The sequence below is a fragment of the Siniperca chuatsi genome, linkage group LG18 (assembly GCF_020085105.1).
Source record: "Siniperca chuatsi isolate FFG_IHB_CAS linkage group LG18, ASM2008510v1, whole genome shotgun sequence".
In the NCBI taxonomy this organism is placed as follows: domain Eukaryota; kingdom Metazoa; phylum Chordata; class Actinopteri; order Centrarchiformes; family Sinipercidae; genus Siniperca; species Siniperca chuatsi.
Window position 1 is genome coordinate 26,281,520 of NC_058059.1, and position 12,856 is coordinate 26,294,375.

The 12,856-nt window shown below is 41.9% G+C and overlaps 1 protein-coding gene and 1 long non-coding RNA gene across 9 annotated transcripts in view; one reads left to right on the forward strand and one right to left on the reverse strand.

The window, feature by feature from the left end:
- odf2a (outer dense fiber of sperm tails 2a) overlaps positions 1 to 7,615 on the forward strand; it is a 31,070-nt gene extending 23,455 nt beyond the window's left edge. For all 8 annotated transcript variants that reach the window (XM_044173038.1, XM_044173037.1, XM_044173039.1 and 5 more), the window contains 6 exons: positions 150 to 260; positions 383 to 646; positions 1,261 to 1,361; positions 5,000 to 5,162; positions 5,534 to 5,659; positions 5,749 to 7,615. In XM_044173038.1, the coding sequence (XP_044028973.1) occupies positions 150 to 260; positions 383 to 646; positions 1,261 to 1,361; positions 5,000 to 5,162; positions 5,534 to 5,659; positions 5,749 to 5,919 (936 nt within the window). In that variant the 3' untranslated portion in view covers positions 5,920 to 7,615. The remainder of the gene's footprint in view (positions 1 to 149; positions 261 to 382; positions 647 to 1,260; positions 1,362 to 4,999; positions 5,163 to 5,533; positions 5,660 to 5,748) is intronic.
- On the reverse strand, positions 2,501 to 4,993 carry LOC122865106. Its single transcript, XR_006375398.1, has 2 exons — positions 3,521 to 4,993; positions 2,501 to 3,221 (listed from the first exon to the last, which is right to left on the reverse strand). It is a non-coding gene; the product is annotated as an uncharacterized LOC122865106 (long non-coding RNA).
- Positions 7,616 to 12,856: the final 5,241 nt, after the last annotated feature.

Sequence of the window (12,856 nt, forward strand, 5' to 3'; positions counted from 1 at the left end):
GGATGCTTTTGTGTCTTGGATAATGTCCTTCCTATCCCCATTTTTCATTCTAATAGACTTACATTGACTTCTATTACATTAGAAGGATGGACTGTCCTGTTAATTTAATAACTGATGAAACATCATCTGAAGCTGTGTTTTCTTGTCAGGCTACAGCATCTGCAGTGGAGGAGAAGCTGGCCTTGTCTCAGTCAGAGCTCCAGCAGGTTAAAGCTTCCATCAAGCAGTATGAAAGCCTGCTGGACAGCTATAAGATCCAGGTATGTGAAACATACTGTACTACTAGGAGATTGTGAACACAGCAGATTTTAGTCCCATGGACAGTTAATGTTCATGAAAAGTCTTAACCCAGTCTTTCTTTCTGTTAACCAACGCTGTGCAGGTTGTAAAAACCCGGGCCGAGGCAGATGAATACTGTGCTCGGCTGGCTCAGGCAGAGCGAGAGGCCCAGGTGGTGCGGGGGGAGCTGGAGCAGGACATAGAAGAGGTGCGCAGGGAGCTGCTGGGGCGGCTGGCGGAGCTGGAGCCTCTTCCCGAAGCTTTACGGCGCTCCGAACTCCAGCTGCAGGAGGCTCAGGACAGGGAGCGCAGCCAGGAGAGACACAGCATGGAGCTTAGCACAACCCTGACTGATCTCCGCATGAAGGTCACATCCATCCTATACATGCAAGCTGAAGCTAGCGTCACAAAATAATGATTTTAATTCCAAGTGCTAATTTGAAAATTAATCAGATGTTACCACATTTATTTTGAGAAAACCATAAGCCAAATCTAAACACCAGCCTCCAAACTGCATTTTGCATTGTAACGTGTAACACCAGTTTGATTTACTGAATGCTTATGGTACAAAAAAACTTGTTTTGTGGAACTAAATAAGAGGTAAGCACTATACTTTCAGCACAAACAGAGGTTATGCCATTGGCAGAAACAAAAAAATAACTTCAATAACATTTTTATCCATAACACCAGGAAGAATAACAAGTGATAGGAAGTCATAGGATTTATGGAAAATTTAATTTTGAATTGCAGTAGCACTAAAAACAAAATTGGTATGTCAGAGGCCACTGTTCATCTCCACCAGATTTATCATTGAGGTTTTCAAGGAATTTTGCTGTTAAATACCACATCAATCTTGCTAGAATTTATAAATCAGACCACACAGATGCTATTAGTTTTAGTAATAACTCTTAAGTAGGAACCAAAATACTTGGATATACAGTCAAGGTCATCTAATAAAGGACTTGGCTTATGTTGTGTTAGGTGGAGACCCAGGGCAGCCAAATGGAGCTTCTAAGACAGAAGAATAAGGTACAGCTGGAGGAGAAAAGACAGCTTCAGCAGCGAGTGGAGAGTTTGGAAAGGTCAGTCACCACTTTGTCATCTTTGACAAACTCTCTCACAAGTGAATTAAATGAAATTATACTCAAAAATAAATTGTGGGGTCACTGATAACCAATACAAAACAGTTAATGGAAAATTAGAGGAAATACCCCAAATAATAACAATCTTGTAAATATCAATTGACCTCTCACACATTTGATTTGTTTTAACATGTCTGTGCATATCGCACAAAAACACACAATGGGGCTGAACATGAACAAATTACACTGCAGTCAGAGTTTTACTACCTCTGCTTGATACCTGGTTATTCATTGTCCATTTCTTGCGTTGTTTTAAAAAGCATGCACGGAAAGCAAAATAAGGCATTAGCATGACTGCATCCAGCTAGCCAGGCCTTTCTGGTGTACCAGCTACGAGAGAAGCCTCACACTGCTTCCCTTTCTCGCTAACCTGCTGTCTGATTGCGAGGTCAAGTTGATCTGGGCTCAGCTCTTTCACCTATAGTTTCTCCGTCAAAGTTTTCCTCTCAAACGGAGCTTGGAGGAAATATTTTACAGAGTTAGGGTTGGGTCTTGGAGGAGTAAGTTAGTGATCGCACTCACCATTGTCATGTAGTTAAAATGGTGCTTGTAGAGGTCCTGACCATAGACTGTATAAAAGAAGGTCCTGACCTACTAGCAGTGGCTCACTTGGGGCGATAAAATAATCGCCCTTTTCAGATTAGACTTGAGGATGCTGATTGTCAAAATTTTATGTTATACGTTCATATCTTTGGCTACTTCTCAGATCCGCCTCCTGTGGGCGATTTCTCCATCGCCCCAGAGCTGCTGAGACATGCAGACAGGCAGAGGGGACGTATAAGAAAAGCATATACATTGCACAGATGATTTTCTCTTATTTTACACATATTACTGGGTGCATTCCATATTTCAAACACAATTATTGACAATTTGTTTAATTTATTATTAGCACTACTAATGGGGTTTTTTGTGGCTCAAGGACAGCGGGGCCCTAGTGCCCTCTATTGGCCAACCGCCACTGGAAGACAGATAACAGATTAAACTCAAGTGTATCACTGTTTTATATTTGATGTTTTCTGATTCACCATCTAGTTTAAAATATTTTAATTGTAGGTCTGAACAACAAAAGGACCACCAACAACTTTTTTCATTTATTAGAAAGATTTTCCTTTTCATGATCTGTTATTTATTTCCCCCATTAACTTTTATTATGGATACAATTAAAGTCAGAGAGAGTAGGAGAGTCTGTCTGTCAGCAAGAAACAGCCTAATAAAAGATTTCCAATGTTCAAAAGACACCATAATCATATTCTGGGTTATTCAATAATGAATTCACAATCAGAATATCAATAAATACAGATGCAAATAATAAATAAATTATATAAATGCATTTTGCCAGTAGCAATCATTCCTGTGCCTCTGAGCAGGACATAGTCACAGTATAAATACAGAATGCAGCTTGAAATTCATGTGCAGGTGTTTGTTAAACAGTTAACAGGCTGCTGCTCTGGCACTGTGTGCCTTTATTAGTATTAGCACAGTGCACATGTGTGCAGACACAAACTCCATCAAACGTCTCTACAGCTGTTAAAGTCGACTGATAGCTGATCCAGCCGCATGTGATCAGCTGCCGCCGTCATCGGAAATGGACGTCCCTTCATGTGACGCTTCAGAGGAAAGGACGTTTCATTTCCCTTAAAACACATTTCCTCGTTTCCTCGCTCGGTTTCCCATGCATCCCCGGTGGGAGGGACTAAGACCCAATGAAAAGACGCAAGTGAGGGAAACGTGGATGCAATAAGAGAATTGGGATACACCAAGTGTAACTGTGGTGGGTCAGTCTGGCAGGCATGTGTTGGCCTGTATGCAGGAATAAGTTAGAGGTTACACCAACTTCAAATGTGTAGTTATGGCAACAGCTACAGACAGCGTAATAATGATAATAACAAATAATTTTTCAAACAATTATTGAAGAAGAAACTGATTACACAGAACATTTGACTTCAAGTGTAACTTGTGTTGTGACATAGCTGTATTTGCCAAAAGCTCGTAAACACAGCCTATGACTCAATAAAATAATCACATAGCTGGATGTTTTTTGAAAGTTTTGTATTTTGTTTGGTTTAGTAATTGGGCCAAAAAGAGGAGTGCCACTTTACCTTTACAAGCATGACTGTGCTCTTGCCGGTGTCCGACTTTGCTTCGATTAGCAGATCATCCACTCAGCAATGGCAAAACCTGTTAAATGAGCTTCTAGGGATTTTTCAATTTTTCTCCAGGTAGGGTCCCTTTTCTTTCTTTTACCTTCAAATTTACCTATCAGATTTGACCGATTTAACCAACTTTTTAGCCAAACAAAACAAAGGGTAAGCAGGTAACTCTGTTAACAACCGTAGCAGGCACAGGTAACAACAGAGCGCGTTCCTCACAAGATGGCGCCGCCGTCTTCAAAGCGTTCCAGGTGCACGACGTCAAACGTAAACAAACATGGCCGACCGTGACAAACTGATGTTTCTTTGGCAAGTGTACACACAATTGAACTCTCAGCAGTGTAGCCTAATGTGAGCTTCCATGGGTGCTGCCATTGTTGTGTGACGTCAGACAAGTGCTTCTTAATGAAGTCGGGGTAGATAGATTTGCCCCGAGTTCACAAGTAGGAACTCTGACTTTAAGTGGCGTTCCATTGTACTTTTTCTTGTATGTCGGAAATTTTCGAGTTCCGAGTTGTCTTGAATGCAGCATTTGCTCATAGACCTGACGACATGACAGCTCCCCAAATGTGAAGCCAACACATCTCGATCGCCCCCTTGTGGCTGGCTGCTGTATAGATCATAAACCCCGCTCCTCCGTGTTAGTGGAGAGAAGTAAGTAAGTATATATATATATGATATATATATATATATAAAGACGTGGAGGGACGGATTAACCCAGTTAAAGAGCAACTGCCCGTATGGGACGCTCTAAGAAGTAAAGTGAACACACCCATAACGAGGCAGGGATCATTTTATTGGTCAGCACTACACCTGGCATTCTATTGGTTTTGACACAAAAAATCCGAGAGCAGAGTAGAAATCTGAGAGCAGAAGTTTTGCGAGCACACAGAAGCAGCCTGAGCAAGGAGAAGGGCTGAAGCTGGAGCGCAGGAAATCTGTGCAAGCAACAACATATCTGAGTGCAAGCACACAGTTTGAGCAGAAACAGAGCAAATCTAAGTGCAAGCAGGGGCTATTTGAGTGCGAGGACAGGGTTTTGAGGGAAAGCATTACAAAATCTGAACTGAAATCAATAAATCATGCTCAAATTAAAAGAACATGCTCTTAAATAAAGATAAAAATAAAATAATTCCATAGCCTCCTAGCTCTTGTTGTACAGTTCAATGTTACTTTCTCATCTGACCTATTTGTTAGTTTCATCATTTTCTTAAGTTAATGTTATCAGGAATTTGAGTACTATTCATTAGTGTTGGAAAAAAACAAGACCTAAAAGTTAAAGCTACATAATATACCTCATAATGTCATTGTTGATTGCATAGCTTTTAAAAAAACAAAACTATCTTAATGATGAGTCAGTGCACTAGTTAACTGTTATTCTAATTGTTCATTGTTGTTGTCCCTTTCCTTTCTTGTGTTACCTCGCAGAAAGCTGGAGGAGGCTGGCAGTCAGAACAGCGACCTGCTGGCCGTCATTACCAAACGGGAAGACACCATCGACAGCAATCAGCTCCGTCTGGAAGAAAAAACAAGGGAATGTTCCCTGCTGAGCCGAAAGCTGGAGGAGTCTCTGGATGATGCTCACCAACAGGTCTGAAACTAACAACAGCTGTTAAACATTGGTCATTCAAAGTGTGTGATTAAAGAATACAGTAGTAGATCATCATTAGCACTGCATGAGAAAATGTAGCCTCCTCAATCATTTCAGTAAGAAATGATGCGGGGTGCGGACGCAGAGGTTCTTTGGCAAAAAGAAATGCAGGGTTGTCTGGCAAAAAGGATTTTACTGGAGCCCCTTGTTTGTTTGTTTGTTTTTTCTTGTTTTCAGTCTGGTGTGTAGAGCTGTGTGTAATTCTAAGCATCGCTGCATATGAAGTGCATGTTGTTAGAGAATATATCAGTTGTGTACTATTTTTCACCCACTGTTGCCCATTAAGTCCAATGTGTCTAATTTATCTCCAGATGTCAGAGACCAGAGAGCGTGCTGCCACCAAAGAACACTCCACCCAGTCCAAGATATTGGACCTAGAGACCCAACTAAGCAGGACTACCTCAGAAATCAACCAACTGCGACGCACCAAAGAGGAGGTAAAGACTTCCATTAATAGTTTACCGTCGAAATTTGTATGTATCAGCTGTGTCAGTAGGTCTGTAAGGTGTGTATTTATGATGCTCAGGTGGAGCGGCGGTACCAGAGCCGACTGCAGGACGTGAAGGATCGCCTGGAGCAGTCAGACACTACCAACCGAAGCCTGCAGAACTACGTCCAGTTCCTCAAAGCCTCCTATGCCAATGTGTTTGGAGACTTGGCCCTCAGTAACTCACTGCGTGCCCCCTCACCCATCTGACAGCCTGTCTGTCAGAGGTGTATTATACGCACACACTCCAAAAACAGTACTGTGGTTAGAGCTTGTTACTTTTAGATTTGCTAACAAGAGCTGGAGGCTGTAAGGATGACAGTCTTGGTCAGTGGCCTGGTTGCTTGTTTCGTGCCACTCATCAGTTGGGTGAAGAGCAACAGTATATATTGGCTGCTAGTACTTTTAGAATGCAAGACTTTTTTCAGTAAAGATTTATTTAGAACTTAATTGGTAGACAAGAAAATATGTAATTGGATTAAAAAAACTTAATCCTCAAAACAAAAAATCCTTTGTAATATTAAAGCCCTTAAATGTAGGGTTTAAAATTGTCTTTGGTGACTCCTAGTGGAAGTATCATAAAACACTGTGACAGAGAGCAATACATGCTGCTAACACCCCTTTCCACCTCTCCCCTCACCCCGTGGATTGGACTCAGACACTGAGAATCAGGATAAGAACCAGAGTAGTTTGAAAGATTCTATAATCACATGTAAACTGTACTCAGGGGCTTTAAATGAATGATACAAGGCATTTCTTGAAGATTAGATTGATGGTCACCTCCAACATCTTTCAGTTTACCCACGCTTGTTTTATTAGATGCTTTAATCCACTTAATGCATTTCTAACACCTTGTAATACTTTGAACAATCATTTATGAGCTGAGAAAACTACAGAGAGGAGACGAGGGCTTCACAACTTATCAACCATAAAGCAAATTATGACACTGGCATGTTTTATATTTTGTTCAGCTCGCTCTTGCTGCTGCTTTTACCATTCCTTACCATACCCTAACATTGTAATGTTTAAAACTGTCTTGCTGTGGAGACCACATTTGATCAAACAATAGCAGTCAGGCACTAATTGGCTAAAGACAACAAATGGAGCCTTCCAGTGTTTACTTCACCGCTATGTGAAAATGAGTTATGACACACTGAACAAAGGCTGCTGAGGTTCAAAGAGAAAGCAGTGTTTGGGTCTTGAACACATTTTGTACTTATTGCTTTTCTTGTTTTTCCTATATTTCCTATGATTTTATCAGAATTTGTTGTTTGATCTTCAAGATCAAACATCAACACCAAATATTGTTGTGTATTTCCAGTCTTTACAAAAGCTACTGTTTTTCACCAATCAGTTTCGATGGGGCCTTGTAGCTTTTCAGATTGAATGTTGTCTTCAGAAATGTGTGATTGGATATTGAAGTCAGTTTGTATTTTGCATGCCAAAAACAACAGAAATGACATTCATTTTCTTTATCAAGACTACACAGTATCTTTTTTATTTTCAACCTCAGATAGTCATGACAAAAGGTATTACCAGGATTAACAGACTATATACTGTATTTGAACTTCTGTGTATTAAAAATATTGATTTGTTTTAACTCTGTAGCCAAGCCATGCATGACACATTATGTGCTTAAATGTATCTATGCTCTTTGATTTTATGGAGCTGAAAGCATTGGTGCTATCACTGTCCTTTGGCTGGTGCATGGCAGTGTGTGTCAAAGCAGTTCTTTTGGGTTTACAGTTTCACGTACTACGTTAGTAGAATCAATAGTTGTTGCTCTTGGTTTTTCTCACAACTGTTTCACAGAGTGTATTTAAACAACTGAATAATTTATATCCACTCTGGATAACTTAAAAGTGGAAATAAAACGACAAAATGTCAGTCAAACTGACTGAAGATTGACGGTGTACGTGTAATTTTCTCAACTCTCATAAATGTCTCACCCTCATCACAACAGTGCATCTCTGTCGTGTTCAGCTTAAGAAGACTTGTTGATATTCACAAAGTAGAACAGAGCTTCACAACGAATAGGCCTGTAAGATGAATTGTCCCTTAACTACTCACATAATCATTTTAGGGGATGCATATGCATGATTTGGAGGTCTGATTAAATTTCAAAGTGTACACTTTTAGTTTACATTAGGAGAGGGTAGTTGTAAATGACCATTGAATCCCCAATCACTGAAGTAGGTCGTCATCTTTACCTCCAACCATAGAGGGCAGTGTTGCCATGGAACTCCTGAGAAAGGCTTTCACAAGAAAGGACTTTATTATTGAACTTGAACCAAATGTTACTTTGTTTGTTTTTGGTTGACTAATAATTCTTGCTGCATACTTAATGTGGACATTGTATTTTTATTTGTTTTATTAAGTGTACATTTTTTACCTCACATGCTTTTATTTTGAAGTCTGGAAAAGGAAGTGCAGCAGCACTCTTTGTGTACATTGGCGCTCTTTTTACGTGAAGCGCCATTCTGATTTAACGTTAAGAGAGAAAGGATAAACCCTTGGGTACTCACTGTACAAATGTTTGTTTTAAAAAGGTTTCTTTCTACATCTTAGCTCCTGGCTGAAGGGCACAAGCTCTTACTGTAGCATTCCCGGCTGAACAGATGCATCTTACTCTCAGGAACTGATGTTTTTGAAGAACAACAGCTTCACCTAATCAGTCCTACCTCACCTCTGAAAGCTGTCTAATGACAACCAAAGGACTTGATATGATAATCTAGTCCAATGCACGCCTGTAAAGAAAATGGATGCTTCTGAAAATAAGGACCTCGACCAGCAAGTGGAGGCCCCTCATAATGGAACGGAAGAGGAGGAGCTTCACCGTTCTGGTCGACAACGCAACCCCACGGAGAAGATGCGTGCGTATAAAGAGGAGGAAGCCCTAAAAAGGGAGAAAAGGTTGATTCAGCTGTATGAAAAATGGAAGGACCTGGCTCGCAACACAAGGGAAGAGCTAAAAACAGACGTTAGTGAGAGTCAACTGGTAGTTCTTATTAACACACTTGAGAAGGGAAGGGATGATGTTATGCATGTCTACCTGGAAATCAGAGATTACATTGCTCCATCCAGTGACACTAGACGCAGAATCGACACTTGTGAAGCTGTGACAAAAGATATTTCAAGATAATTTTTGACAGAATGGCATGTCTTGAGGACTTTGACAGAGAAAATGTAAACACAGCCTGCGTGATTTACTCCATCACAATTATGCTCGCTCTGTCTATGGATCCACAGTCTCACGCCCCACATCATCAAGGTCTACAGTTATGTCCATTGCAGCCAAGCGTGCAGATGCAGCAGCTGATTTAGCAGCCAAAGAAGCAGAATACTCAGTCATACAAGAGATTGAAGCTCGAAAGTGTGAACTGGAAAAACTAAAAGCAGAGAAGGATCTAAAAGCAGCTAGAGCCAGACTACAGGCCTATGATCAAGAAATGGCACAGGAAGTCAGCATACATTCTTCACACTCACATACAAGGGAACAGCAGGATGTAAGTGTAGCGGTGCAGCAGCATGTAGTTCCATTTCCCATCCAATGTCCTACCAACATCACAGCAACACTACCTCCTCCAAAATCTGATATATCTTATCTCGCTCAAGCTATCCAAGATAGCATAGCCCTGAACAGACTGCCTACAACAGAACCATCTGTGTTCAGTGGTGATCCTATCCAGTTCATTGAGTGGAAGGCTGCATTTGTGTCGCTCATTGATGGAAAGGCCATTTCTTCTGCCGACAAGCTGCACTATTTAAAAAGGTATGTTGGTGGGCCAGCTCGTAAGTCTCTTGATGGTATCTTCTACAGAGATGATGATGAGGCTTATAATGATGCATGGAACAAGTTGAACCAACGGTATGGACAGCCATTTGTCATACAGAAAGCATTTAGAGAAAAACTAGCTAAATGGCCTAAGATTCAGCCTAAAGATGCTGAAGGTTTCAGAGATTTCTCTGACTTCTTGAATGCGTGTCATCAAGCTATGCCTCATGTCAAAGGGCTTGAAATATTGGATGATTGTGATGAAAATCAGAAACTTGTACACAAATTACCAGATTGGGCAGCAGCACGGTGGAACCGCCAGGTCACGCAGACACTTATTGAGACTCATGACTTTCCAAAGTTTATAGATTTTGTGACCTTCATGTCAATGGAAGCAGAGGTTACTTGCAATCCAGTCACCTCCTTCAGTGCTCTTCGTGCCTCTGACCCCACTTCAGAAGAACGAAACCTTAAGGACAGTAAAAGGAACAGGGCTAACGTCTTTCACATTCAAACAGCTACAGAAAATAAACAAAATGATAAAAACGAACAAAAGCCCACTAAAGGAAATTATAATATGTGTCTCTTCTGCAAAGACAGCAAGCATAAGATTCACAGCTGTTTTAAATTTGTGGCAAAGTCATTAGAAGAGAAACGGAAATATGTGAAGGAGAACAAGCTCTGCTATGGTTGCATGAGACCAGGCCACAGCGCAAAAGACTGCCGTCACCGTCTGTCCTGTGACACCTGTAGAGGTAAACATCCAACGTGTCTACATGATGAAAACTACACAAAGAAAATCAACACTGCACCAGTCTCAAATCAAGGTGACACAGAGATGGCTACTAGTACGTCTCACAAAGTAGAGAATGATGAGCCATCCACCAATACTTCAATGATAGTGCCAGTGTGGGTATCAACCGAGAGGAATCCAGCCTCTGAAAAACTTGTTTATGCTCTGCTTGACACCCAGAGTGATACTGTGTTTGTCGACCGAGATCTGAGCAACAAGCTACAAGCTGACTCCTGTCCTGTGAGACTGAAGTTGACAACCATGACTGCAAAAGATGTTGTTATGCCGAGTGAAAAGGTGTCCGGTCTCAAAGTAAGAGGCTTCAGCTCCACTGTTGTCCTCAACCTTCCTCCTGCCTACACTAAGGACTCCATTCCAGTGAACCGTACTCACATCCCTACTTGTGACACAGCACGACACTGGAAGCATCTCTCTACAATAGTGGACAAAATTCCACCACTGCAGGATTGTGAGGTTGGTCTCCTAATAGGCTACAGTTGTCCAAAGGCTTTGGCACCAAAACAGGTGATTTTAGGAGGAGACGATGAGCCTTATGCAGTCCATACAGACCTAGGATGGAGTATTGTTGGTCGCCTGTCCACACACCATGAATCACAAAGCTTCAACACCATCTGTCATAGAGTAAGCACTAAAGAGCTTCCCCAGTGACTCCAGCAGATGTTATTAAGGTTTTGGAGTCTGACTTCAAAGATGCTGGTGAAGATAATAAAACTGTGTCGCAGGATGACATCCTCTTCTTGACCAAACTGCAGCAAGGCATAAGGAAGAACGATCACGGGCATTATGAAATGCCTCTCCCATTCAAAGAGAGACCTCACTTGCTTAACAATAAGCAGCTTGCCATTGTAAGGCTCAGTCATCTTAAAAGGAAATTGTTGAAAGATGAAAGGTACAAGGAACACTATGTTAGGTTTATGGAAGAGGTCATTGAGAGAGGTGATGCGGAAGAAGTGCATGATGAAGGAAAGGTTGGAGAGAAGTGGTACATCCCTCATCATGGGGTGTATCACCTAAAAAAGCCAGACAAGCTCCGTGTTGTCTTTGACTGCTCCGCCAAGTACCAGGAGCCAGCCTCAATGACCATTTGCTCCAAGGCCCAGATTTAATGAATAAGCTGACTGGTGTTCTCGTAAGATTCAGACAACATCCAGTTGCCTTTATGTGCGATGTCGAACAGATGTTTCACCAATTTCATGTGGAAGAAGCAGATCGAAACTACCTCCGTTTTCTCTGGTGGAAAAACGGAGACTTAACTTCACAGCCACAAGAATACCGCATGAAGGTCCATCTTTTTGGTGCTACCTCATCACCTGGATGCGCCAACTATGGTCTGAAACATCTCGCCAAGGAGAATGAGAGTACGTATCCTCTTGGCTCAAAATTCATCACAACAGACTTTTATGTAGATGACGGTGTCACCAGTGTAGCCGGCGCAGAAGAAGCTGTCCAGGTAGCAAGAGAAGCTCGACAACTGTGTGCCTCAGGTGGTCTTAGACTGCACAAATTTATTTCAAATGACAGAATTGTCCTGGATAGCATTCCAATTTCTGAACGAGCCGTTGAAGTAAAAGCCCTTGACCTCAACTTCGATGACACCCCTTTAGAGAGAGCTTTAGGGATCCATTGGCACATTGATTCTGACAGACTCAGATTCTCTGTTGACCTCAAAGACCAGCCAGCAACACGCCGTGGGCATACTATCCACAGTTGCATCACTGTATGATCCGCTGGGCTTTATTGCTCCTTTTGTGCTCAGTGGAAAATTAGTGCTTCAGGAAATGTGCAGAAACGGAACAGGCTGGGACGACCCTCTTCCTAAAGAATTGCAGCCAAGGTGGGAGCTTTGGAAGGCTGATCTTATGAACTTGGAAAGGATCAATATACCCCGCTGTTATGTACCTGCAAACTTTGGAAAGGTCATAAAAAGAGAACTTCATCACTTCTCTGATCACGAGCAACAGCGGATATGGCCAGTGTTCCTATTTACGAGTCACAAATGAAGAAGGTAACATCCATTGTGCCCTGGTCATAGGTAAATCCAGAGTTGCTCCCATTAAGGTCCAGACTATTCCCAGGCTCGAACTGACTGCTGCTGTCATCTCAGTTGCCATGAGCAATATGCTTAAACAGGAGCTGGAATATGCAGACCTAGAAGAGCACTTCTGGACCGACTCCCAAGTAGTTTTGGGGTACATTAACAACGAAGCACGCCGCTTTCACACATTTGTGGCAAACAGAGTGCAGAAGATACATCTCAGCTCTACTCCTCAACAGTGGAGATATGTTCACACTAATGAGAACCCTGCTGACCATGCTTCAAGGGGTTTAAACGCTGGTGAGATTCTTACATCCAATTGGTTGACAGGGCCAAGATTCTTATGGAAGAAGGATATACCTCCTGTGGCAGATATTGACACAGCACTAATGACTGGAGATCCTGAAGTGAAACAGGCTCAGACACTGAGTGCAGAAACAACAGAAGTCACCCTCTCAGACCGCTTGTCAAAGCTGTCTTCATGGTCTGGAGCTGTCCAAGCTCTGGCTCGCCTTTGTTCGCC